Below are 26,551 nucleotides of genomic sequence, written 5' to 3' on the forward strand. Positions count from 1 at the left end.
TTTTTTTTCCTGCTTACACATTTTAAGTTACATATTTATACCAACTATGGCAATTCTATGCACAAGTATTTATCCTTGCTTACTTAGAGAATTTTTTAGAATTTATAGCATTTTTAGCCAGCTTTATTACTTTTTGATAAAAAGAAGCAGGAAGCTAGTGTTCCTTGGATCCACTTTTTCTTTTATGAGCCATTTGTAACATACAAAGGTGGTAAAATTTCACAGGCATTTTTAGTCCATTGCAAATTTTGTCTACCTGTTTCACCACCGTTTGTGAAAACAATGTGGTAATTTACCTCATCACGGGAATCTAACCTGCAACACTAGTACTGTGCTTTCTCCCAAAACAAAAACCCCAAAAATCAACACAAAAATGCAAATAACACATTGCCAAAAATAAACAAAATCAAAAAAATTAGTGCTGCAACAGCCCTTAGTTCAGATGGTTTGACACACAATTCACTGTTCAGGCGAAAGCAACCTTTAAACTGGCATTTTGTTAACGAGGGAGTAAACCATAATGTTTTAGTTTGTTTTAGAAACTTAACCTTGAACGGTTCAAAACACTTCATTTTTACTTTTGCTTTTTTTAAAAGCCTTTACATTAAACAATCAGTTATTACTAATCACAGAAATGACAAACCACAAGGTAAAGAAACAAAATTAGAACAATATATTTGTTGAAAGGTTAAACAAACTAATAAGTTTAAAATAGAGTTATTAAAGCTTCCCTTTTTTAAAACAAGAAAGTTAATTTTGTTTTGCAAGCTTAACATATTCAAGGATTTTAAAATAAATGTTGTATTAAGTAGAAAATAGCAGCAGCATACAATAGAAGTATCCAGATTTTGATATTATTAATCCTCTTGATGCCAATTACACAGTGTAGACCAGGAAAAATGTAAAACTTAAATTTTTTGGTTTGGAGGGGCAGATGACAAGTCCACTATTTGTGATGGGGTGGGGGAGGGAGAAGCGGATATGTGAAGCTCACCCAGGGACACCATATATGTGTTAATTTTGATGGAATAAAAGGGCCCAGAAAGTAAAAGTTGTTAATATGATATTGTTACTCACTGTATAACATTAAACAGTTAAGCGTGGTTTGGGATTTTGAATACAGAGATGTTGGCCTCCTTAGTCCCAGGGCAAACACACTAGAAAATTTATGCCAGTGTTTGGAAATGTATTGATGAGGATACTCAAATGAAAAAGGAGTGAAAAAGAATTGAAAACAAAGCATAAAGCATTTTGAAACTGAAATTCAGTGGTTAGGTAAAACAAACTTAATCAAAACTTAGCAGCATCCCTTTTTCAAAGAGGATATTGGTTAGAGTCTCTTATTTCATCAAGTAATTCTTCTTAGTAGGGAAAAAAGGTTAATTCTGTTGTTTAAGTATGAGTTGACCTCTATGGATGGTGATTACGTTTCCTGCTTTTGACAAAATGAACAGATACAAAAGAGAAGTGAGAAGAGAGAGGAGAGTAAAGGTGGGGGTATATAGGCTTTTTGTTTAAGTTCTTAGGATACAAGGCAGTCAGTCACAGATGGATGCTCTAGGCTGTCAGTTCACCAGCCATAACAGCTGTTGCTCTGGATACTGGCTTGCTTTCCTAGACCAGGACATTGTCTCACTCATCTGGTCAGGTCCCTCTTCTTTGCTGATTTTTGTCAGATTGGGAAGATCTGGATGGGTAGTCTCATATCATTTTGCTGCTGCCATGCTGCTGCCATGTTGGTCTCAGGATTGAGAGAGAAAGTGATAAGACAGGAGGAATATAGTAGGAACAACAGAGTGGGATTTTGTGTATATCCAATTTGCTGTTGGTCCAGTGCTGATGGTCAGGTATCCTCATCAGTGCACTGGTCTAAATGTCCTGATGAACAAGGCTCACCAAAGAATTACAGTTTTTGGAGTAAGGCAGAAGCTGTCAACCTTTCTCTCGGGCAGGGGTTCCCAAACTTGGTTCATGGCTTGTTCAGGGTAAGCCCGTGGCAGGCCTCGAGATGCTTTGTTTACCTGAGAGCTGTGGGAAGTGGTGCGGGCTGGGCCACTGCTTCCTGCAGCTCCCATTGGCTGGGAACGGCGAACCGCGGTCACTGGGAGCTGCATGTGGATGCTCCGGTAAACAAAGCGTCTCGCGGCCTGCCAGGGGCTTACCCTGAACAAGCCGTGAACCAAGTTTGGTAACCCCTGATCTAGGGAATGCCCCAGGAGTCTGTTCTGCCCTTTTTGGCCCCAGTGTCTCTTTTTAGGGGCCCCAAAAAAGGGATGTTAGAGGGAGTAGGCCATCCCTTCGTTATTGTGTCCACTAGTTTAGGTCTAACTTCTGACATACCACTTTTGGTCCATTAATTTCCAGTTTCATTCTTCGCGTCTCTGTTCGTCACAACCTTATCACAGTCCTTATTACATTTATTGCCCTTTTTCTTTGAACTAATCCAGACTTTCAGTCTCTCTTTTGTACCTGTTTCTATCAACATTAATCGTTACAGGTCATTGTAACGTTTTATGAACTTCACCCACTTTCTACCAGCTGAGCTCACAATTGGAGTAGGCCATCCAGATCCAAATTATCACAGCAGATCTATTCTTAAATGCTTTTAAACATTGATCGAATTAATAAATGTTCCTTGGAGCTGACAGTAATTCTGTGGTTTACATCAAATATCTCTGCTTCCAAGAAGGCTTGTGCTATCTAATCATACTTTTTATGTTTTTTGGAAGACCCAACAGCTTGAGATGTTATCTTAGTACACATGCATAGAGAGACAGTAGCAACAATGGGGTGGAGCTAGGGTGTGAAAGTGAGCCTTGAGGTCTCTGAAGAGGACCATAGAGTCATAGCAGGTTAGGCCGCTAGTCCTTGCAAGGGTATCCCCTCAGTCATTTAGGGGAGAAGCCCCAGTATCACCTCCTAGGTGTGCCTGTCCTCTGCTCCCACCCCTCCCCATCAAGATTTGAGATGGGGGGCAGTGGGAAGAGTACTTTGTCTTTTCTGATGTCTGCTGAACCAACATTCTAAGCCCTGTTTATCTGCTAAGGGGAGAGATAATTGTCATATGGTAAGCAGTGAGGGAAGATGAGAGAATTATGTTGGAGTTAGTGTCAGGAAAAGGAGTGAAGTAGGATGTTAAAGATAATATATAATTGGACTGTAAAGCAGTTGGTGAACACTGTCGATTTAGAGGAAGGAAAAAGGGGAGAAGTTAGTAAAGATAGGAATCATATGGTTATATATAATTTACACTTTCTAATAAGAGAAAAATACATAGAAAGCAAGGGGGCAGATGGGAATATAATAGGACTAAATTGTTAAAGGTTATGACATTTTAAAATGTTGCCTTTCTTTTAGTATTTGTGTCTGAGTTATCCTGTTAAAGCTTGGAAGAAGTCAGTGGGACTATTTGTCAGTAAGTAGATGGAAGTAAGGATTGTGGAATGAAACACGTGGGTACCCGTCTTGAAGACTTTATAGTCTCTTTTATTATATGCCTATAAAGCATCATGAATATTTTGAGTGCCATACGTATAATATATCATAAATCATCCTGATCATCATTCCCTTCAAGCATGCCATGTCTTGTGATATAGCAGGGACAGAGGGCAGCAGGAGAGCGATAGATGGGAGGTATATAAGCCCCAGGATGATCAGAGCCTTATTCCCTGTGGACTGAGGAGTGATTACTACAGATTAATTAGAGCACTTGGAGCCAATTAAGGCTAGAGACCTAATAAAAACCCCAGGAGAGCTGACTGTAGTTTGGAGGAGTACTGTTGTTGTCCAGAGGATCAGAGTACCAGGGGAAGGGAAACCCTGCTCAAACAAAGCAGAGGGACTCCCCAGGTGCAGAGGACCGAGAAAAACCCTGTCCAAGGGGAGAGAGTGCAGGAAGCCCAAGAATAGGGGAAAGAGGTGGCGTCCTGACCCATCGCATGAAAGGAAAGCATGGGACCCCCATAATAGCGTCGGCCATTTGCCACAGTCTTGTACTAGTTCTTTCCTCTTCTTGAGGTGGTGGTCTGTAGCGGGGTGACGACTCACTGGCATGGCGCCTCCTGCTGGTTGTCCCAGAAATTAGCTTTTTCCAGCCTGGAGCACCCTCTGCAGGCCAGTGTCTTGCCTGTCATTGGTCCTGTGTCCCTCCTGGACCCCGCAGCCCTTTACCCGGGGTTTCTGCCTCAGACTCTCCGATATGTTTTGCCACACTCTGGGTTTTCCCTCCTAGGGGAACCCCCAACCCTCTAACCCCATTTTGCCTCAGTGGCTACTGCCAGTCATCATCTAGCCCCCACTCACTGGGGCAGACTGCAGTCTGTAATGGCCACTCATCATTGGCAAGGGGGTTACGACCTGCTGCCTATGCCTATCCTCGGGCTGCCCCTCTGCAGCCCCAGTATCTCTGTAGGTCTTCACCAAGGCCTGCAGCCTGGGGTTTTGCCAGGCTGGAGCTCCCAGGCTCCCTCGCCCTATTCCCCAGCACTGCTCCATCTCAGGTTCCTTGCTTCCAGGCAGCTAGCTCTTCCCACTCCAGGGCTAGAGTGAGACTCCTCCAGCTTCTGGCCTCCTCTTTTAAGGGCCAGCTGGGCCCTGATTGGAGCGTGGCCCCAGCTGTGGCTGCTTCTCCAATCAGCCTAGCTGTTCCCCAGCCGCAGTCCTCTCCAGGGCTACTTTAACCCCTTCAGGGCTGGAGCGGGGTGACCACTCTGCTACATGGTCCCAGGACAGATTTATTGGGTATTCACATAAACTTTTCAGACACAGACTCTCCGATATGTTTTCCAAAGTATGCATCCTGGATTTATATAGGATACAGTAAAAAAATGGTAAATCTATTATGATTGGGAGATCCGAGAAGAAATACATTTGAATCAGAAATCCAACTCCAGTTTGCCAAGTGAAGAAGGACTAGGATTGAAAGATCCTCAAAATAAAAAAACATAATTTTCAGGCAGTTTCATTTTGTTGTACATTCGGGCTGTATATAAAGTAATGCATTAAAATGTGTTGTACTTTCCCATTACCAAAAATGGAAATTCCACTAATCCAAAAGGCCTATTTTGATGTTCTTAATCTGTAGATTTATGTGAAATGGTTACTTATTTTCTTTAGGGTTAAGTAAAATAAAGCAAGATAGATCAAATATTGTCTTTGGATAGACTCCTTCTGTTGACCTTCTTCACATATGCATATTGATTCTCTTTATGTCACTGCATATATGAAAGATCTCCCATTTCATCGTGTTTACATATATAATACTGTTGTGATTGAAATGGGATGTGGATAGGTGGTCATGCCAGACCATCCCGCATAGCTGCTGACTTAAAAAAATGGTAAGAAAAATATGCCATCACACTATTATCCTGCTGCAATTCCAGCAATGATGCATTTGGTTTTTAATTTTTTTGTAAATGGTTGCTTTGTTTGTTCAGCCATGTTATATTAACATTCTTTATGAGTTTATGCATCAGTTATAGGTTATAGAATGTATAACTTTATAGTTTTCACTCTGGGAATAATTTCCTCTTGGAAAGGGAAGGAAACAATGTTGAAAAGACAAGTTGTTAGTAGGTGAAATATCTTTCTATGTTCTTTTCCACAGCTTACTTAGCTTTTTCTAACCTACAGTTTAGACAGATTCAGTACCCTTTGGCTCCACTGTTTGCTTTTTTTATGATTAGAGTTGTCACACTGTTTTACTTCTTTCCATGGTAGGAAGAAGACAGCATTGATTTCAGAACAAAATGGAAAACTAGGTCTAAAAAGTGAGCGTAAACGTGTGCCAAAGTCTTCACTTCAACAAGGACAAGCAGACGACAGGGAACGTAAAGAAAGGCATGAAAGCAGAAGGCTGGAGAAAGGAAGGTCACAGGACTACCCAGACTTGCCAGAAAAACCCGAGGAAGGCAAGGTAGCTGATGAGGAAAAACAAAGGAAAGAAGATGAGTATCACACTCGGTATAGGAGTGACCCAAATCTGGCAAGGTATCCTGTGAAGCCACATCCTGAGGAACAACAGATGCGTATGCATGCAAAAGTTTCTAAAGCACGGCATGAAAGAAGACACAGTGATGTGGCTTTGGCACATACAGAAGTGGAGGAAGCAGAGGTACCTGAGAATAAATTAGGAAAACGCTCACAGTTACAGGGAGCTCAGGACAGAAAATCTCTTATGGAAACTCAGAGATCATACTCTATTGAAAGACCAGGTGATGTAAGAATTTCTGTTTCTAAACAATTAGCTAATCATAGTCCACCAACTCCCAGACATAGTCCAGTTCCTACAGAACACCTAGAATCCAAGAACCATGATTCCTTTAAAAAACAAAGTCGCCTTGATCCTAGTTCTGCTATTCTCATGCGAAAAGCAAAGCGGGAGAAAATGGAGACCATGCTGAGGAATGATTCCCTTAGTTCTGACCAGTCAGAATCAGTGCGGCCTTCCCCTCCAAAGCCTCATAGATCAAAAAGAGGTGGAAAGAAAAGGCAGATGTCGGTCAGTAGCTCAGAAGAAGAAGGGGCATCAACACCAGAATATACTAGCTGTGAAGATGTGGAAATAGAAAGTGAAAGTGTCAGTGAAAAAGGTAAGAGCTTTACATATATTATATACATGTTGTGTGTGAAAAACATTTTGTACATATTCTGCTGTCACCTTCATCTTTCTCTTGTTTCCCCCTTACTTTTTTCTCTCATAGCATTTTCACCTGGGAGAGGTTGAATATACCCATTGAATTGGGTGTATAATTTTTTTCTTTTGCATTCTGAGTTGAGATAGTCCTAAGTTAACATCAGCTAGTGTTTTTCTCCTTCCTTCCCTCTCCTCTTTCATGTAACAATTACAAGTTGAGGGCTTTTGGTTTATACTCTTCTCTGCGGTTTCTGCTCCCCTTTACTTACCACTTCATCTTATTTTTCAAAATGTGAAACGGTTTTCAGTGAATGAAACAAATGGCATGAAAAATTAGTTTCACAAACATTCAGAACTCATCATAATAAAATGTCAGATCTTCACAAAACATCTTGGTTAATCTCAGAGTAAGAATAAACAAAATTCTATTAACTTTAATAAAATATCAAGAATCTGCCATAATACACTGTCAAAAGTGATAAAATATTTATGGGTGGAGATATTATTTAGGGGAGAAATAAGGGGTCTGCCAAATTTTGTCTCTTTAGTGAATATGCTCCAGAACTAAACAAAAAATGTTTTCATCCTGTCATTTCAATTTTCCTTTATCTACTTATGGTAACACTGAGCACTACTAAGCAATACATTTTGTGTTTTTTAATAAAGTGTTTCTGCTTGGGTAAAAAATTTACACAAGTAGAAATGCATGAATGATGAACTAGTAGTAGTAGGAATAATCAAAAAAGGCTGTGACAAAGTGCTGACTCCATCTCTTTGTTACCACAACTTGTCTTTAAATGGCATTAATGGGACTCTGTGAGGATCTCTAGAGGTAGTATTTGGCTTTTTAGACTGCTTAATTATTTATTTTTGTCATTTTGAAGTTGCCTGTGGGTGTTTTACAGTCACAATGTCAATGGGTTGTCTGCATTGACTTTATGTCTTGACTTTGTTTCCTGAACACATGCTTGATTCCAGTGTGTTAATCTGTACCTCTGTTTGTGTGTGTTTACCTGACATGCTTTTCCTTCTGATATCCCTCACATGCTCATTTTATGGAGATAAAACAGGACACCCTTCCATCCTTCACCTTTCATAATGCCGTTTGTTTTTCTGCATTAAATACTTGCCATTTGCCTTTTTAATCAGTTATAGATCATATTTTCCCCAATGTCCGAGTCTCAGGCAGGAGTTAAAGAAAATATGCAGGCTAATCATGGTATATATGTTTAGAAGCTATATCTTTGGGATTATGTGGTTTTAGTTACCTTTTCCCCCCACATTAAGTAAAGAAAGAAGGATTATGTAAAGTATTATATACATGAAAAACTTTAAACTTGTAATTATGCATAAGATTTTATAACTTCTGGAAAAATAAGACAAGCATTGTAATGTTGTTGCAGCTGTGTTGGTCCCAGGATATTAGAGAGACAAGGTGGGTGAGGTGATATATTTTATTGAACCAACTTCTGTTGGTGAGAGACAAACTTTTGAGCTGCACAGAGCTCTTCCTCAGATCTGGGAAAGGTACTCAGAGTATCACGGCTAAAAAAAGGTCAAACAGATAGTTTAGCAATAGTAGTTAGCATATATTCTTGAACGGTACCTTAAAATATGTGCTAAATTTATGCTAAGCCATCTGATTGACCTTTTATTTGGCTGTGACGCTCAGAATACATTTCCGAGACCTGAGGAAGAGCTCTGCATAGCTCGAAAGGTTGTCTCTTTCACCGACAGAAGTTGGTCCAATAAAAGATATTACCTCACCCACTTGGTCTCACAACCATTATAACATATTCAGTAAGGCAAAATCATGTAGGTCTTCAGTAGGGGAAGTCCGGGAATAAGGTGGTGTGATGATTGAATTGCCTCAAAACTGGAGAATCTTTAATGTTAACTGAATGTAATTTATGGCTTTTCAGCATGGTGATAAGTGCCATAATTAAAATACAAAATGGTTTCACCTATAGGAATCTACAGTCAATCAAGTGATTCATATCACATGCAAGTATTGACTCAAGTCACTTAAACAGATTGTTAGCAATGGAAATAAAAAATACAAGCAAATTAATCTGTCAATATAATTAATTTGTTCAAAAATTATACTTTTTTTTTTTTTAAGTGGGGGCAGGATTAGAGAGGAAGGGAGTAGGGAAAGGGAAAAAAATGAAAGAGGTGTGAATAGTCACAACTTATCACCTGGCTTTTTATTATCAGCAAGATAGGTTTTCTAGGCATAGTGGCAGATGTTAGTCTTCAAAAGGGATTTGAAGGAGGATGAGAAAGTAGCTGTTTGGATTTTATCAGGGAGATTTTTTCCATGCATAAACGGCAAGGTCAGAGAAAGCATGAAGGTGTTTAAGGTAGAAGCTGACAAGTAGGTGGTAAGGGCTGGGAATTCTACCAGAGTGAGGCAGGTGTCACAATAGCTTACTAGATCAGCTTGGTAGAGTGGGGGCCTTAAAAGAGCTTATATTTGATGCAGAGGTGAAGAGGGAGCCAGTGGAGGGACCCAAAAAGGAGATGATGTGATCAGAATGATGAACCAAGAAGCTGATTATAACAGCCGCATTCTGAACGTACTTGAGGAGAGCAAGTAGCAGTTAAGTTCTGTAAAGAGGAGGTTGCCATAGTTAAAGCATGAAATGATGATGGCTTGGAGAAGAGCTTTTGTTGTGTAGACAGAGAAGAAAATCCAGCTTATAGAGATGTGTAAGAAAAAGCAGCAAGATTTAGCAATGGTCTGCATATATGATTCCGGTGATAGGACTGAGTCAAAGATGGACACAGAGTTCGTGGCCTATGTGACTGGAAGGATGGTGGTGTTGTCCACAGGGACAGGGAAAGGAAGGGTAGAGGAGGGCTGTGGGGGCAGATCAAGAGCTCAGTTTTGGCTATGTTGTGTTTAGGATGATGACTGGACATCTATAAATGATGTCAGAAAGAGAGATACTATATTGGATGAAGGAGGAGAAAGCTTTTCAGTAAAGAGAGAGGTAAATTTGTGAATCATCAGCAAAGGAATGATTGTTAAAGCTGTTCTTGTGGAGAAGAGCCTCTAAAAGCAGGGTGCAGAAGGAGAAAATGAAGAGGCCAAAGACAATTCCAGCAATAGCTGAAGAATACTTTTGCTTGTTCATTGAATTTTATGAAGTGTGTGTTACACTTGATGCATCCACCAAAAACTGATTTGTATTATTGGACATTATATGTGCCTATTCACCATATTTAATCTGATGTTTGTCCATGTTCAAGGATTCTACTTCTAAAAATATGAAAAATGTGTCATATCACTTTATAAATAAAAGTGAAGAGGCAAAAAAAGTTACGTCCCTTTTACTTATTTAAAAAATAATTGATCATGAATAAAAATAAAAAAATAAAAAATAAATAAAAATGGGTTCAAGCTGCAAACTTTGCATCAGGACCAAACTTCCCCCAAGCTCCAGATTCAAAGTTTTGGTTCCATCAATTATAAATTATAAAGAGAAGTGCCAGACAGATGTAGAAAGAAGTAGATATGGATTCAAGTACTCTCAAAAGTAAGGGGTCTTTAAGTCATTGGTTTTAGCTTGTCTTTAACATTGACTCTTCCAGAGAGGGAATCTTCAGTTATTGGTGCATCATGAGATTTTTAAATATGTGTATGCACACACGCGCATGCATGCGTGCGCACACACACACACACTCTTGAGTATTAATTTCTGTTCGATAGAATATGTTTGTTAAATCAATTCCCTCAAAGCTGGATTTCTGAAGTGATGCTTAAATAAAGCAATTAAACCCTTTCACTTAAAAGTCAGTGATAAATTTATATTATTAGTTTTGCTGTTATCTTAACAAATTTTCAAACAAATTCTCTGGACGGACCTTATGGTGAGTCCTCAGGCAGGGCCCTTAGAAGTTTGTGGCACTTCAAGGCCAGTTTATTTGCAAAGGTTAAAAATGTCTGAAGCGTTACTAACAGGCCCTCTAGCTTTCCAAACCCCGTATTGCTATGACAATGTATCCATTGTTACATTTGGGATTAACACCAAACTGTGTAGCATTGGGAACATTGGGAACCCTTTTCTTTCAAAGAGTCATAATCATAATTATTGGAAATCTATCAATAGCAAAATGATAAAACTGTTATAGGAAAACTCATGGACCATATTTACGTGAGTGTAAATCTGGAATAACACTCCAGAATTAATTTGTATTAGTGTAACTGAGATCAGAATCTGGGGCTGACGAACCCCAGGACAGAATTTTACCAACCTTTCCTCTAGCATTTGCTCAAAAGCTGGGAGAGAAATTGCATATTTGGCCTCCTAAGGAGATTAGTTGTAAAGCTTGGGTTTGTAAATCAAAAATGCTCTGGACTCCATCACCTCATATAAATATGAGTTCAATAAGTAATCTGGATCCAAAATAATACAAGCAGGGATATAAAAGTATAACAAATCATGCAAATAAAACCTAGAGCTTGAATGGCCTTACAAATAAAAACCAAGCTATTAAAGTTAATGCAAACAAGAAATGAATGCCAACATAAATAAATCATCTCCTGAGCGAGAGTACATGTAAGCACGTTGAACGTGTAATCATGATAGTCTTTTGTACTCTCCTTTAAATGTTTGTGAAAAAAATTAAAACAGAATGACAATAAGACGAGTACTGTATTTGCAAAATATCTGGGAGAGATGTGAAATAGAGGAAGGAAGCTAGTGATCTGATGTTAATATTTTGACAAACATTTTCCCCTGTTAAAAACCAAGTGTTTAGTGTGTTTGCTTACAGAAGAGCTGTGAGGAACCGAGGAATCATTTTACCATTTAAAAGAGAAAAGGCTTCCTTGCAATCGTAAGAAGCAGGCAGTATCACTTGACAAACACTTTAAGCCAGCCTTTGCTAGAAATATTTATACTTTGTTCTTGAAAACTAACCCATAAGTATATTGATTCTGAACAATGGTCAAGTTGTGTAATTTGAAGACGGGACGGAGATAAGCACTTTGCAGAGAGAGTGGCGATATCGTCCTTGGGGACATATTTTGAAAATACCTGCCATTTGGGGGGATTTTGATTCATTCCAAAGCACCCCCAAACTTTAGAAGTATTTTTAATAATTTAGGAGTAAGTCGTTTTTGGAAAGAATTTTTAATAATGTCCAGAGAAGTCATCCCAACTTATTGTCAGTTTGTTGGCAGAATTTTTAAAAGGAAATCACTGGAGACAGCCTAGAATAAGAAAAGAAAGCAATGAGTACTTGGGAATGTTCTGAGACTCAAAAACACAAGGCTTTTTTCCTTGTTACAGTGTTCAACAAACTGAAAGAAAGAGAGTGGTTGAGAAGGCTGTTCATTTGTTTCAGGCAAATGTAGTGCGTGTTAATTGGACTGATAGCAAAAAAGATCTGATAGATTTATTTTCCCCCCTTAAACCTTTTGAATCCAGTATGAGAAGAGTGTGTGTGTAAGTGTACATAGATTCCCATAACAGGCCAAACATAAATTAAACGCTGTCCTGAGGTTGGAGGTTCCACGACCACCACTCCCAAGAGAAGGAGGCGGATGGTGGTGGTCGGGGACTCTCTTTTCAGGGGGACTGAGTCATCTATCTGCCACCCTGACCGGGAAAACAGAGAAGCCTGCTGCTTGCCAGGGGCTAAGATTTGCGATGTGACGGAGAGACTGCTGAGACTCATCAAGCCCTCGGATAGCTACCCCTTCCTGCTTCTCCAAGTGGGCACAAAAGATACTGCCAAGAATGACCTTGAGCAGATCACTGCGGACTACGTGGCTCTGGGAAGAAGGATAAAGGAGTTTGAGGCGCAAGTGGTGTCCTCGTCCATCCTCCCCATGGAAGGAAAAGGCCGGGGTGGAGACCGTCGAATCGTGGAAGTCAACGAATGGCTACGCAGGTGGTGTCAGAGAGAAGGCTATGGATTCTTTGACCATGGCATGGTGTTCCATGAAGGAGGAGTGCTGGGCAGAGACGGGCTCCACCTAACGAAGAGAGGGAAGAGCATCTTTGCGAGCAGGCTGGCTAACCTAGTGAGGAGGGCTTTAAACTAGGTTCACTGGGGGAAGGAGACCAAAGCCCTGAGGTAAGTGGGAAAGTGGGATGCCGGGAGGAAGCACAGGCAAGAACGTCTGTGGGGGGAGGGCTCCTGCCTCATACTGAGAATGAGGGGTGATCAGCAGGTTATCTCAAGTGCTTATATACAAATGCACAAAGTCTTGGAAACAAACAGGGAGAACTGGAGGTCGTGGTGAAGTCAAGGAATTATGATGTGATTGGAATAACAGAGACTTGGTGGGATAACTCACATGACTGGAGTACTGTCATGGATGGTTATAAACTGTTCAGGAAGGACAGGCAGGGCAGAAAAGGTGGGGGAGTAGCAATGTATGCAAGGGAGCAGTATGACTGCTCAGAGCTCCGGTATGAAACTGCAGAAAAACCTGAGTGTCTCTGGATTAAGTTTAGAAGTGTGAGCAACAAGAGTGATGTAGTGGTGGGAGTCTGCTATAGACCACCGGACCAGGGGGATGAGGTGGATGAGGCTTTCTTCTGGCAACTCGCAGAAGGCACTAGATCGCACGTCCTGGTTCTCATGGGTGACTTTAATCATCCTGATATCTGCTGGGAGAGCAATACAGCGGTGCACAGACAATCCAGGAAGTTTTTGGAAAGCGTAAGGGACAATTTCCTGGTGCAAGTGCTGGCAGAGCCAACTAGGGGGGGAGCTTTTCTTGACCTGCTGCTCACAAACCGGGAAGAATTAGTGGGGGAAGCCAAAGTCGATGGGAGTCTGGGAGGCAGTGACCTTGAGTTGGTCGAGTTCAGGATCCTGACACAGGGAAGAAAGGTATGCAGTAGAATATGGACCCTGGACTTCAGGAAAGCAGACTTCGACTCCCTCAGGGAACTGATGGATAGGATCCCCTGGGGGAATAACATGAGGGGGAAAGGAGTCCAGGAGAGCTCGCTGTATTTCAAAGAATCCCTATTGAGGTTACAGGGACAAACCGTCCCGATGTGTCGAAAGAATAGTAAATATGGTAGGTGACCAGCTTGGCTTAACAGTGAAATTCTTGTGGATCTTAAACATAAAAAAGAAGCTTACAAGAAGTGGAAGATTGGACAAATGACCAGGGAAGAGTATAAAAATATTGCTCGGGCATGTAGGAATGAAATCAGGAGGGCCAAATCACACCTGGAGCTGCAGCTAGCAAGAGATGTTAAGAGTAACAAGAAGGTTTCTTCAGGTATGTTGGCAACAAGAAGAAAGCCAAGGAAAGTGTGGGCCCCTTACTGAATGAGGGAGGCAACCTAGTGACAGAGGATGTGGAAAAAGCTAATGTACTCAATGCTTTTTTTGCCTCTGTCTTCACGAACAAGGTCAGCTCCCAGACTGCTGCGCTGGGCAACACAGCATGGCGAGTAGGTGGCCAGCCCTCTGTGGAGAAAGAAGTGGTTAGGAACTATTTAGAAAAGCTGGACGTGCACAAGTCCATGGAGCCGGATGCGTTGCATCTGAGAGTGCTAAAGGAGTTGGCGGCTGTGATTGCAGAGCCATTGGCCATTATCTTTGAAAACTCATGGCAATCGAGGGAAGTCCCGGACGACTGGAAAAAGGCTAATGTAGTGCCAATCTTTAAAAAAGGGAAGAAGGAGGATCCTGGGAACTACAGGCCAGTCAGCCTCACCTCAGTCCCCGGAAAAATCATGGAGCAGGTCCTCAAGGAATCAATCCTGAAGCACTTACACGAGAGGAAAGTGATCAGGAACAGTCAGCATGGATTCACCAAGGGAAGGTCATGCCTGACTAATCTAATCACCTTCTATGATGAGATTACTGGTTCTGTGGATGAAGGGAAAGCAGTGGATGTATTGTTTCTTGACTTTAGCAAAGCTTTTGACACGGTCTCCCACACTATTCTTGTCAGCAAGTTAAAGAAGTATGGGCTGGATGAATGCACTATGGGGTGGGTAGAAAGTTGGCTAGATTGTCGGGCTCAACGGGTAGTGATCAATGGCTCCATGTCTAGTTGGCAGCCGGTATCAAGTGGAGTGCCCCAAGGGTCGGTCCTGGGGCCGGTTTTGTTCAATATCTTCATAAATGATCTGGAGGATGGTGTGGATTGCACTCTCAGCAAATTTGCAGATGATACCAAACTAGGAGGAGTGGTAGATACGGTGGCAGGTAGGGATAGGATACAGAGGGACCTAGACAAATTGGAGGATTGGGCCAAAAGAAATCTGTTGAGGTTTAACAAGGATAAGTGCAGGGTCCTGCACTTAGGACGGAAGAATCCAATGCACCGCTACAGACTAGGGACCGAATGGCTAGGCAGCAGTTCTGCAGAAAAGGACCTAGGGGTGACAGTGGACGAGAAGCTGGATATGAGTCAACAGTGTGCCCTTGTTGCCAAGAAGGCCAATGGCATTTTGGGATGTATAAGTAGGGGCATAGCCAGCAGATCGAGGGACTTGATCGTTCCCCTCTATTCGACATTGGTGAGGCCTCATCTGGAGTACTGTGTCCAGTTTTGGGCCCCACACTACAAGGAGGGTGTGGAAAAATTGGAGAGAGTCCAGTGAAGGGCAACAAAAATGATTAGGGGTCTGGAACACATGACTTATGAGGAGAGGCTGAGGGAACTGGGGATTGTTTAGTCTTCAGAAGAGAAGAATGAGGGGGGATTTGATAGCTGCTTTCAACTACCTGAGAGATGGTTCCAAAGAGGATGGTTCTAGACTATTCTCAGTGGTAGAAGATGACAGGACAAGGAGTAATGGTCTCAAGTTGCAGTGGGGGAGGTTTAGGTTGGATATTAGGAAAAACTTTTTCACTAGGAGGGTGGTGAAACACTGGAATGCGTTACCTAGGGAGGTGGTAGAATTTCCTTCCTTAGAAGTTTTTAAGGTCAGGCTTGACAAAGCCCTAGCTGAGATGATTTAATTGGGGATTGGTCCTGCTTTGAGCAGAGGGTTGGACTAGATGACCTCCTGAGGTCCCTTCCAACCCTGATATTCTATGATTCTATGATTCTAAACCCCTACTGGAGATTATTTCTCCAAGTACTGTGACACTATATGCAATAGATAAATAACCAATGGGCCAAAAGAGAACCATGTGGTACACTGCACAGTGTAAATTGTCCAAATGAAAAACATCAGTGTATGAAAGGTGAAGAGATGAAGCCATTCTGGACTTGTCTAAATTGGAATAGAAGATTTTTTTGAAAAATGTGTTAGCTACCACATTTGATAACAGTGGGGTCTGACTCTTTAAAGGCCTGGGGCCTAGGTCCAACCAGCCCAGTTTGATTATCAGACTCAGCTAGGAAGGGGTCAGGTGATTCCTATAAAGGCTGAGAGATCTCAGAAGGGAGAAGGTACAGGAAGCAAAGTGGCATTTATGGTTGTCTCTGGAGCAGGCAGAGAGATACAAGGCAGAGAGATACAAGGGTGGACAATTAGTGGACAATGGGTTTTTCTCTTCTGAGCATAGCTTCAAAAGGGTGGATTCAAAGTGGTTATTTGCATTCCCCTTACCAGGGGTACTTCCTAGGAAATCCACTTCACACGTACTATTCCAAAAAACTCTTTAAAGTTCCTATTACTTTCTTGAGATTGCATTAGTCATTTTTCTGGAAAAGTTACAATTGCATTTTTAATACAATGGACCCAGAGGTATTAAACCTAATTAAATAAGGTTTAACTTAATTCAGTGAAGTTCATTCAGGATACTGTATTTAATTGTCAGTCTGTCACATTTCCCTCCCACATAATTGAGCGTAACTAAGCTGCTGACTGGCACCTGAAGGGAGCCCATTGGCTATTGCCTGGACAGGTTTATTCCCTGGATGGCAGTTTTGCCATTACCTTTAACAATTTCACATTTCACCTTTTCAGAAAAGAAACATTCTGCTAGCAAGCCAATTTACATCCTTTAAAAATCTATATGCAGTAATTTAACAACCATCCTGTGTAATTTTAACTTGAGAAATTATGAGACTGAGCTTTCACACACCCCTTCTTATCCTTGAACCCGCAAACCACTTGGTGTAAACTTAAGACATGATTCTCCTATTCAACTTTCCATGTGGTTTCTAGGAAGTGTGGTGTCCCTTGCTTCCCCAAGAAGTCAGCTGCCTCAGTGATAGATTGAGATTCCTCATTCCCCTAGGAATATTACAAGCAGCCATTCCCTGGACCAAAGGGAGAAATATGTCAGGGCTGCCTCCCTGTGCTATTGCTCTCAACCATTCACTGCTTTTAACAGCAGAAGAATTGGTCAAGGAAAAGTCTTCAGACCTCACCAATAGTCCAATTCCTGTCTCTGCTCTACCTCCCTTGAGGCTGGGACCTGGGAATTCCGGTGGCCTCACCACTGCTTGTCTGGGGGGAGGAGCAGTAATGTTGATCCGCCTCCCCATTGGGGTGGCCTTTTTTCCCCACCCACTGAGTTAAGGTGAGCAGAATTCCTTCTCTGATCCAATTCAGAGTCCATTACACTTTCACAGACCATCAGGCAATCAGACTGTGGAAGGATATTCCCCCTTTCCTGCCTATAGTTACCTTGCATCCCGGACACACCACATGATCCACTGTCTACAGCCAAGTGGTGAGGTGCAACCGCATTTGCTCCAACCCCTCAGACAGAAACCAGCACCTACAAGATCTTCACCAAGCATTTTCAAAACTATGATACCCGCACGAGGAAATAAGGAAACAGATTAACAGAGCCAAATGTGTACCCAGACGCCTCCTGCTGTGAGACAAGCCCAGGAAAGAAACCAACAGAACGCCACTGGCCATCACATACAGTCCTCAGGCAAAACCCCTCCAACGCATCGTCAGTGATCTACAACCCATCCTGGACAATGATTCCATACTTTCACAGGCCTTGGGAGGCAGGCCGGTCCTCGCCCACAGACAACCCGCCAACCTGAAGCATATTCTCATCAGCAACGACACACCGCACCATAGTAACTCTAACTCAGGAACCAATCCATGCAACAAACCTCGATGCCAACTCTACCCACATATCTACACCAGTGAAACCATCACAGGACCTAACCAGATCAGCCACACCATCACCGGTTTATTCACCTGCATGTCCACCAATGTAATATACGCCATCATGTGCCAGCAGTGCCCCTCTGCTATGTACATCGGCCAAATGGGACAGTCCCTACGTAAAAGGATAAATGGACACAAATCCGATATTAGGAATGGCAATATACAAAAACCTATAGGAGAACACTTCAACCTCCCTGGACACACAATAGCAGATTTAAAGGTAGCCACCCTAAAGCAAAAAAACTTCAGGACCAGACTTCAAAGAGAAACTGCTGAGCTTCAGTTCATTTGCAAATTTGACACCATGAGCTCAGGATTAAACAAAGACTGTGAATGGCTAGCCAACTACAAAAGCAGTTTCTCCTTTCTTGGTGTTCACACCTCAACTGCTAGAAGAGGGCCTCATCCTCCCTGATTGAACTAACCTCATTATCCCTAGCTTGATTCTTGCTTTCATATTTATACCTGCCTCTGGAAATTTCCACTACACGCATCTGAAGATGTGGGTATTCACCCACGAAAGCTTATGCTCCAATATGTCTGTTAGCCTATAAGGTGCCACAGGACTCTTTGCCACTTTTACAGATCCAGACTAACATGGCTACCCCTCTGATACTTGAGAGTTTATAGAGTTTTTCTGTACCCATTAACTTGCAGGCCTCATTGACCTTGGTAGCCCTCCAAACAGTTTCCATTTCCTTACATAAGACCTAATTTGAATTGATACCTCAGCATAATATCCTCTTTTAGTCTGAATTCCTCAGAAACGTTCTCTCATGCTCCAGGGGGTCAGTTTAAACTTTTGCAACAAAGCTTGTTTACATCAATCACAATCTTTATATTCCTCCTTCCTACAAGGGTAAAAATGACAAAGGCTTTTGTCCCAGCCACTAGAGGAGTGAGGTACCATACCATGTCCTCTTCCCCACCTTGTTCAATTCACACCTTATTTCCAAAGCATGTAGGAACAAGTCATCCGTCTCCCTAAAACAAGGAAGTAATTTGGAGTCCACATCAGCCACTGGGACAGGCACTTGGGACTGGCTCCACCTACCAGACTATGGCTCTGCTGGTGCAGTCCCTCCATCTCAAGCTGATACCCGCAATAGCCACTTACCCCTGCTTTTGGGTTACCTTATACCTAACATATAAAGCTGTGACACCAATTACCTCCCCACTGCATGCAGCTGTAATAAACTTCTTGCACTCATCTATAAGCTTGGGCTGGAGGTAATTGAGAACCTCACTGAGGCTAGTACAGTGGTGTTGAAGTATTTTGGTGAGTAAATTCTAATGCAGTAATTAAAAATATAACACAGCATGGTCATTCTGTACTGCTGCAATTGTAACTTTAAACTATCATGTGTGACCTTCCATTTCCAGTGCAAACTTTTGCAAAAGCAATCTGTTCTCATAAAAGAGAAAAATATGTAAACTTTCATCCATAAAAAGAGACACAGGGGAACAGGTTGTCTTGCACTCTTTTAGTTGAGAGTTCTTTCCTGCATTCCAGAGGAAGTTGGCAAGATCTGAAGATGTTTTTGTATTATCAAGATCTCCCCTCTGTAGCTTTTCTATTGTTTTTTTATGGATATTTCTATATCACTATAGTGTGTGAGCACTTAATAAAATGATTGTATCACCAAAATTCCCCTATGAGGTAGGGAACTATTCTGATGTCCATTATACATTTGGGAAACTGAGGTATAGAGATATTAAGGGCCACATTCTTAAAAAAAGATCAGCACCCAACAGCTCCCATTTTTCCACCTGTGTAACTGGCTAGATTTTCAAAAGATCTCACCGCTTGTTTAGGGTCCTACACAGAATGGTTAGATTTTCAAAATTGTTCAGCATCCAGCAGCTTCTCTTAAACTTAAATTAGAATTAAAAGGTACCACTGGGAGCTCTTGGGTATTGAGCACTTTTAAACATCTGACCATTTCCATTATTTGCCTAAATGGGAGCTGAGTTTTTCTGAAAATCTGGACCTAACCGTGGGTGTTCAGCACTTTTGAGCCAGGATTAACATCCAGATAACTCAGTTCCAGTGCAATGCCGTAACCACAAGTCAATCCCTCCTCTTGGTACATGCTGTACTAAAGTTCACATACATTTTGTATATACAATGTAAAAGAGCCATGAACTGCCACTAATGACTTATGATTATCCTTTTGATCTGCAAGTTTAGAGGAAGAGATGAGCTGTGAAAGGTAAGTACAGAAATACACAGTATTTACTGATGCGGCACAACTGCTGTAGGTCTGTACAACGTATATAAACGCACTCACTGGAGAAAACAGGTTTAGGTTTTGGCACTGATATTCAAATCTGTGCTTTCTCTTCAGTGTCAGGTAGCTTTCTGTTCCTCCTGAGGAGAAAAAATAAAAACCTATAGAAGAGAAGAATAAATTAGTTATTGGCCTACTTCAGTATGTTTGTTTTCTGAGTTACCTGATGGCCATTTGCTAGGCAGTTTCCTGGTCGATTCAAAGATCTTTCCCTGCTGTGCAGAAGAGGGAATCAGCTACCTGTGTGGCACTGTCCCAAGACTCTGTGGGGGATGCCATGTGGGGAAGTTATTGCATGTATAGGGAACAGGAGTACTATATGCATCTGTCTGCCATCTCAACCCTCAAAACTAATAAGAGTTCATTCCAAAATAACAGAGAATCAGATGATGGCTTTTGTATATTATTATATTAATTTCTGAAGGTGTTGTTTCTGTGAATTACAGGAATTTAATGTATTGACAATAATCATCCTAACTACTGTATGCTAAGTCTAATAATAGAATCTGGTCCACAATGAACTAAAGAATAAAAGTAATTTATTATATATTTGTTGAATATAATGTATTATTTTGCTGTTTCGTAATTCTTGATGGAGAGACAGACTAGTTCATTTCCCAAGCTACATAAATAAGGTCAGTCAGTGTTTAGGTTGGATAACTCCAGGAAAAAGTCAGAGTATATCAGGAAATGGGATTGATGAGTAAGTAGATGGCAGGTTTTAACTCTGTCAGTACTTATCTAATGTCAAAGTACAGTGTTAGCAGGCAACATACTGTTCAAAGTATCATAATTTCAGATGAGATGTAAAACCAAGTTCTTGACCATTTTCAAGAGTTGTGGGGGCGTGTTTGTTTCTGTGGGGCATGAAATGATTCCTGTATATATGCCATGGTAGTTAGTAGAGTGCTTTGGGATATGTTTTTCTCACATACTTTGTTGCAAATGGAGGTTGGTGCACTTTAATACCTCAGCGGCCACTGGTGAATAATGTGACATCTCAGTTAATAGTGTGGGGGAGGGGTGTGTGTGTGTGTGTGTGTGTAGGCAGGGAAAGAGGGGATATCCTACTATTGAATTAATTTCACTGGTTACGTGTGTGGGCATGGATTTTGTTTGATTTTGGTTTTCAGTTTTACAGCCCATATAAGAATGGGTCGCCAATTGTTTTACGTTTCTAGCTTCCTATGTACAGCACTATTCTGCTCTGTTATTTGTGATTTTTACACACAGGACAGGTAGTGTCCAAATCTATGCCTCTACAAGCCCTAGGCTGACAAAGAAGGCCCATTGTATTGATTTTATTAATTATTTTAGACTCAATTTTAATTATTGTTTTAATTTTTTTATGTTTATATTAATGTTTTGTATTTAGAAAATGTTTTCTTGGCATGGCTCAAGTTACAAGTTTGCATAATTTAATAGATGCATATACCAGGCAAAGATCATAAGCTAAGAAAAAGCTGCAGATTCAATACTGATTGTGGAAATTCAGTATGTATATTTTGGATTTGCCTGGTCATTGGGATATTTTAGAAAAATATTCCGGTGTATTAAATATAACATGCATGCTATACAGCATATTTGTATAACATGTTTATTCATTTTAGGGGACATCTTTGGGATACAAATAAATTTGATTTTAGAAAAAAATACTGTTAATAGCAGTGATAATGGCAAAAAAAAAAAATCTTCCAAAGTGGAGGGACCCAACAAGTTCTTCTGCTGTAAAGAATTGGGAAAATGTTCCTTATTATTTGTTTTTTTCAACAAATTGTTCTATTTCCTGTAAAGAAGCTAGACAGAAAGGATCATAATCTAAAATGTTTGTGCACAAAAATTTTTGGACAGTTTGTATGTACTCAGCTTGTGAATTGTGCAAAGTCCAATGTGCACACACAAACCTTGATTTACTGATGATTTAATATGAATAACTTCAATTAACTTTGAACAATTATTAAAAAGACTAAATAGAAATATGAAAATATACGCATAGATAACCTATATAAATACATATAGTTATTATTACTGGTATTCTTATCCTCCCTTCCCACCTATTGATTCTTATTCTAATTTGTTCCAAAATTTGACTGTAATATTTTTTGAGATAGGGGCCATGTTGTCCTGTATGATTGTGTAGCATGTCCCCCAATAGAGCATGGATTCTGGTTGGAGTCGTCGAGTGCTACAGAAATAGAAATAATTAATTATGATAAAAAAGAACATTTCTCATAAAGTGCAGTCCATCTGCCCATCCCACCTGACTTCCAGAGAGGCAACTGAGGTAAGAGATGGACTTTACACTCTTCCCCAAAGATCTGTTAAACAGCTGCAGAGCCATTTCTAGAGCTGAGAGCACTCCATAGAGAACACCCTGGCACCAGCCCCTTGAAGCAGCCATGTGGGAGACACTGAGAAAAAGGGGAGGAGGAGGCAGTAGTCCCATACTCACCCTTGTTGATAGGCTGCAGCATTGATGGCTCTCAGGGATTTTATAGCCCACCAGGAATTTATGACATCCCTGGCAGGCAGGTCCTCAGAGAAGGGAAAGCACAGGGGAGATCAAACACTTTGTAAGTGTGCATCAGGGAGCACCTATGTTTGGTACTGTACACTTCTGTGAATGATAATCTATGTATAAACACACACCTCTGCGATAACATTTCCTGTGCAGACTAAAGAATCATTATGCAACCTTGTGGTCTATTCCTTGGTAGGCTAACATAGAGGAATAATCCTTGGGAATATGACAGAAGGCATATGTTTTTTAACAAAAGAGCCATGTCCTCTTATCGCTGGAAGACAATATACAGGCAGTGCACCTGCTCCTGCTGGTGTTGCTGGTTCATTCAGTTTCTCTCTCAAAGTGGCAGCAAAATAGAAACAATTCTGAACCAGAGGTAGAGAAGGGAGATTGATGCAAAGGCTGCGAAGGGGGAAAGGAAACCCTGCTGCAGCCCACACCAGGCCTAGTGTGTGTGTGTGTGTGTGTGAAGAACTCCAGAAGATGCAGGGGTGAAGTTGGGCTGAACTGGACAAGTGGAGGCTGATAGGAGACTGAACTGAGTGGGCTAGGGGCTGATGGATGTGGGTTGGCTGAACTGATGGGGGCTTGGGTGTGGACAGGGTTAATTGCTGGGCAGGGGACAGGCAGATATGGGGATTAGGTCCTCAGCAGGGGCCAAAATCACCTTATCCAAAACGTTTAGGAGAATGGGCAATATTAAATGTCACACACACACTGGGATGGGCAGGGGGAGTTCCAAAATTTAAAAACAGACTAAAAAAACCATAATATAATCTTTAAAAAAAACCCTAATGATTTTTGCACCTATTTCCTGATTTTTGGGCATCTGACTTATGATTTTTGGTCTATTGAGGGGGTTCAACTCATGATTTTTGATCTCTTGAGGTTGACAATACCATATTGCTACACATGGGATCGGAACATGATGTGCTGATTATGGCAGGAGACTGGGTGTCAGAATTCCTCTGTTCTATTCCTAGCTCTGGAGGGGCAGTACTGTCTAGTGGTCAGGGTGTGGTTACAAAAAATAGATTTAGCCCATTCTTTTTGAGTGAATGAATTGGGTCTGTCATATCAGAGACTTGAGGTGAAATTCTGGCCCTGTTGAAGACAATGGGGTGTTGCATAGCAGATGATCAGAGTACTCTGGTCAGAATCTTTCCAGTGATAGAGAATAATGAGATACTGCAATAATGACCACAGTCGGACTTTTCAACTTTCCTCTTGTTTATAGTGACAATGGTAGTGTCTTTGAAGTCTTCTGGTATGTATTCAGTACTCCATATATTGAGAAACAGTTCATGTAGTTGTCTCAGCATGCTCTCATCTCCATACTTGAATATTTCTGCAGAAATGCCATTCAATCTGGGAGCCCCGCAGTTCTTTCTGGCACTGATTGCAGTGCTGACTTCATCAAGGGACAAGCCTGTGTCCATGTTGTCATTACAAGTTGGCTGATCCACTACTCTTATTAGTGCCTTGTCTGTGATATTGGACTATGTGTTGTCACTGCTGAAGGATTTCTCCTTTGTCAGTGATCAGTGTTAGGCCTTCCGCATTTTTCAAATGCACGTAGGACCATTGACATCTTTCAAAGTAGCAGAAGTTTTTGGTCTCAGACAGTTGGCATAGCCCTGGATTTCATCTTCCTGGGCATTCCACCGTTGATCCTGCATGTCTCTAAGCTTAGAGTGGATGCCCTGACACAGATTCATATATTTTTCAACTGTACTACAGGGATATGGGATACAAGAATTTGACGATTCATCTCATGTTTTTTAGTGAATGGCTGTTGAATTTCTGAATCAGTCTCATCAAACCAATCTTGATGACATTGTTTTGCTGTAACATAGGTGGCAAGAGCAGTTTGATATACAGTGTCGCAACAAGTCACCCACTCGCTGTTTACAATAGCATTAGTAGTAACGCTGGCAAGGTCAGACAAAACTGTGCTTATGTAGCTTCATTTTGTAACTGCTTTACGTTGCGCTATCTCATTGATTTAGATGATAACTTACATTGCACTGGTTGAATTACTAATAACAGTTTGGAACAGATCATGCAATGGCCTGTCCAGCAGTCTGCCCCACACAGTAATTTATATGTCTTGTAAATTTTGCCACTGGATGATGATGGAGTTGTAATTGTTTGGATCTGCGGTCCATGACATCATCTTTTTGTCTGGCAGGCAGAAAAAGGTATTTATGATTGCTAAGTGCTGCTTGATACACTCATTAAGTAGCAGAGTTCCATTGCTAGTCTCTTTCCCAATCCCATTCTGTCCGATTGCGTGCCACCAGATTGCCCCATTCCGACTCTTGCATTGAACACACTTACAAACTATAACAATTTCCAGATCCTGGATATTAAATATTTTATTGTCGTTTCTTTCCAGCTGTGCAGCATCTTCAAATGATAAGTTTTATTCAGAATATTTTCTTTTTACATTGCCTAACTCTATGTAAACATGACCTTTTATATGCTTATACACTTAAACACCAGTCCACTTTACTTTCATGCCTGTGGCTTGCTTTTCTGCCCCATATATGCAAATTATTTTCTGGGAGGATGATGTCAACCCTGAGAATTGTCTAATTTTGACAATTTTTTGAGTCCAAGGATGTACTTTCCAAATAAGAAGCTGGCCTTTCAAGGCAAAGCACATTGCGTCCCTTGAAGTGTGGAAATGTGGAAGTAAGTTAAGTGTTGATCTCAGTATAATGTGTGCTGCATGCTTCACTTAGGAACAGTGCCAGGCTGGGAGTAAATTATTTAGAGGACCCAATTCAGCAAAGCACTTGAGTACATGCTTAAGTCTTACTACTGAATAGAGATGGTTTGCGAATTGTGATCCTAATTTAATGTTTTGAAGGTTTTAGTTCAGAGAGCTGTCTTCTTGGGGAGGAATAAATCCTGGAGTGGGGTGGGGTGGGGTGGGGGAATAAGCATAAACTTAAACTTGACTACTTCTCCATTACAGCTTGCATGAGTAACTAAAAATTAATAACTTTCAGCTACGTAATGTGGGGGAAAAACATGCAACATATACTTATCATACTGATTTTAACTAGTTTATATATTTAATCATTTTCGTTTTAGACTGATTTTCAGGGTTTAATCTGTAGAAATCTGGCACAAAATACCATAAAGTTTTCCCCCCTCAATATCAGCAAAAGGAAACATAAATTAGTTAAAATTCGCAGGACTGTTCTTGAAAAAATCTCATGTAAAATGAGTTGGCGAAGGCATTATTCATAATACTTAAGTATCTGTTGTCTCAGTGTTGTTCACTGAGAAGATACAGAAATCCAAATCCTGCAAGCTACTCTGCATAGGGTTTCTCTACATCTGCACAGGAGACCTCCCACATGGAGCAACTTGTAGGACCAAACCTGAGCTCTGAAAGATAGCTCTTAACCATATTTAACCAGATACAGTTATTTCAATAGCTAGCCTTTTATTAACTTGGTTCTTTTATTGATAACACATCTATAAATTGAGGATCTTTCATCTCTCCAAATGTGCTGTTTTCATTAACATTAAGCATTTTTTTCCTTTTATTTTTAATTTTGTAGTAATTCTTTCAGCAGATGCCACTTCCCTTTGTGTTCTTTTTTTTTAAAGAACGAGGTGATGAGAATGTTTTTCTTCATATCACAATGAAAAAAAGAGAAAACTGTACGGAAATTTGCTATCTTAATCCATCAGTCTATATATTCTTGACCATAAAAAAGCTAAATTAGCCACTAGATGGCCTATGGAATGTAATTTTCAACTAGCACATTAAATAATCATGCAATAATATTCAAGTAAGTATCTGTTTCTGTTACAAAGATAATATCTCTGCAAACGTAGACATGTCTTCCTACTTCAGTTGTTAAACATAAGGCCTATCTTGGAACATACCTCCATGTGCACTCTACCACAGTGTTACATTCCTCCTATTGGCTCACTTCCATATATGGAAATTACATTCACAGGCCTGGGTTTGCTTAACTGTACAATAGTACTTGTTTGTTCC

General features: G+C 40.9%; 1 protein-coding gene across 40 annotated transcripts in view; it reads left to right on the top strand.

Moving 5' to 3' along the window:
• RIMS1 (regulating synaptic membrane exocytosis 1) overlaps positions 1-26,551 on the top strand; it is a 507,401-nt gene that overhangs the window by 229,227 nt on the left and 251,623 nt on the right. For all 40 annotated transcript variants that reach the window (XM_073336446.1, XM_073336400.1, XM_073336430.1 and 37 more), the window contains one exon: positions 5,719-6,590. In XM_073336446.1, coding sequence (XP_073192547.1) covers positions 5,719-6,590 — 872 coding nt within the window. The remainder of the gene's footprint in view (positions 1-5,718; positions 6,591-26,551) is intronic.

Source organism: Lepidochelys kempii, chromosome 3, assembly GCF_965140265.1.
Source record: "Lepidochelys kempii isolate rLepKem1 chromosome 3, rLepKem1.hap2, whole genome shotgun sequence".
Classification (NCBI taxonomy): domain Eukaryota; kingdom Metazoa; phylum Chordata; order Testudines; family Cheloniidae; genus Lepidochelys; species Lepidochelys kempii.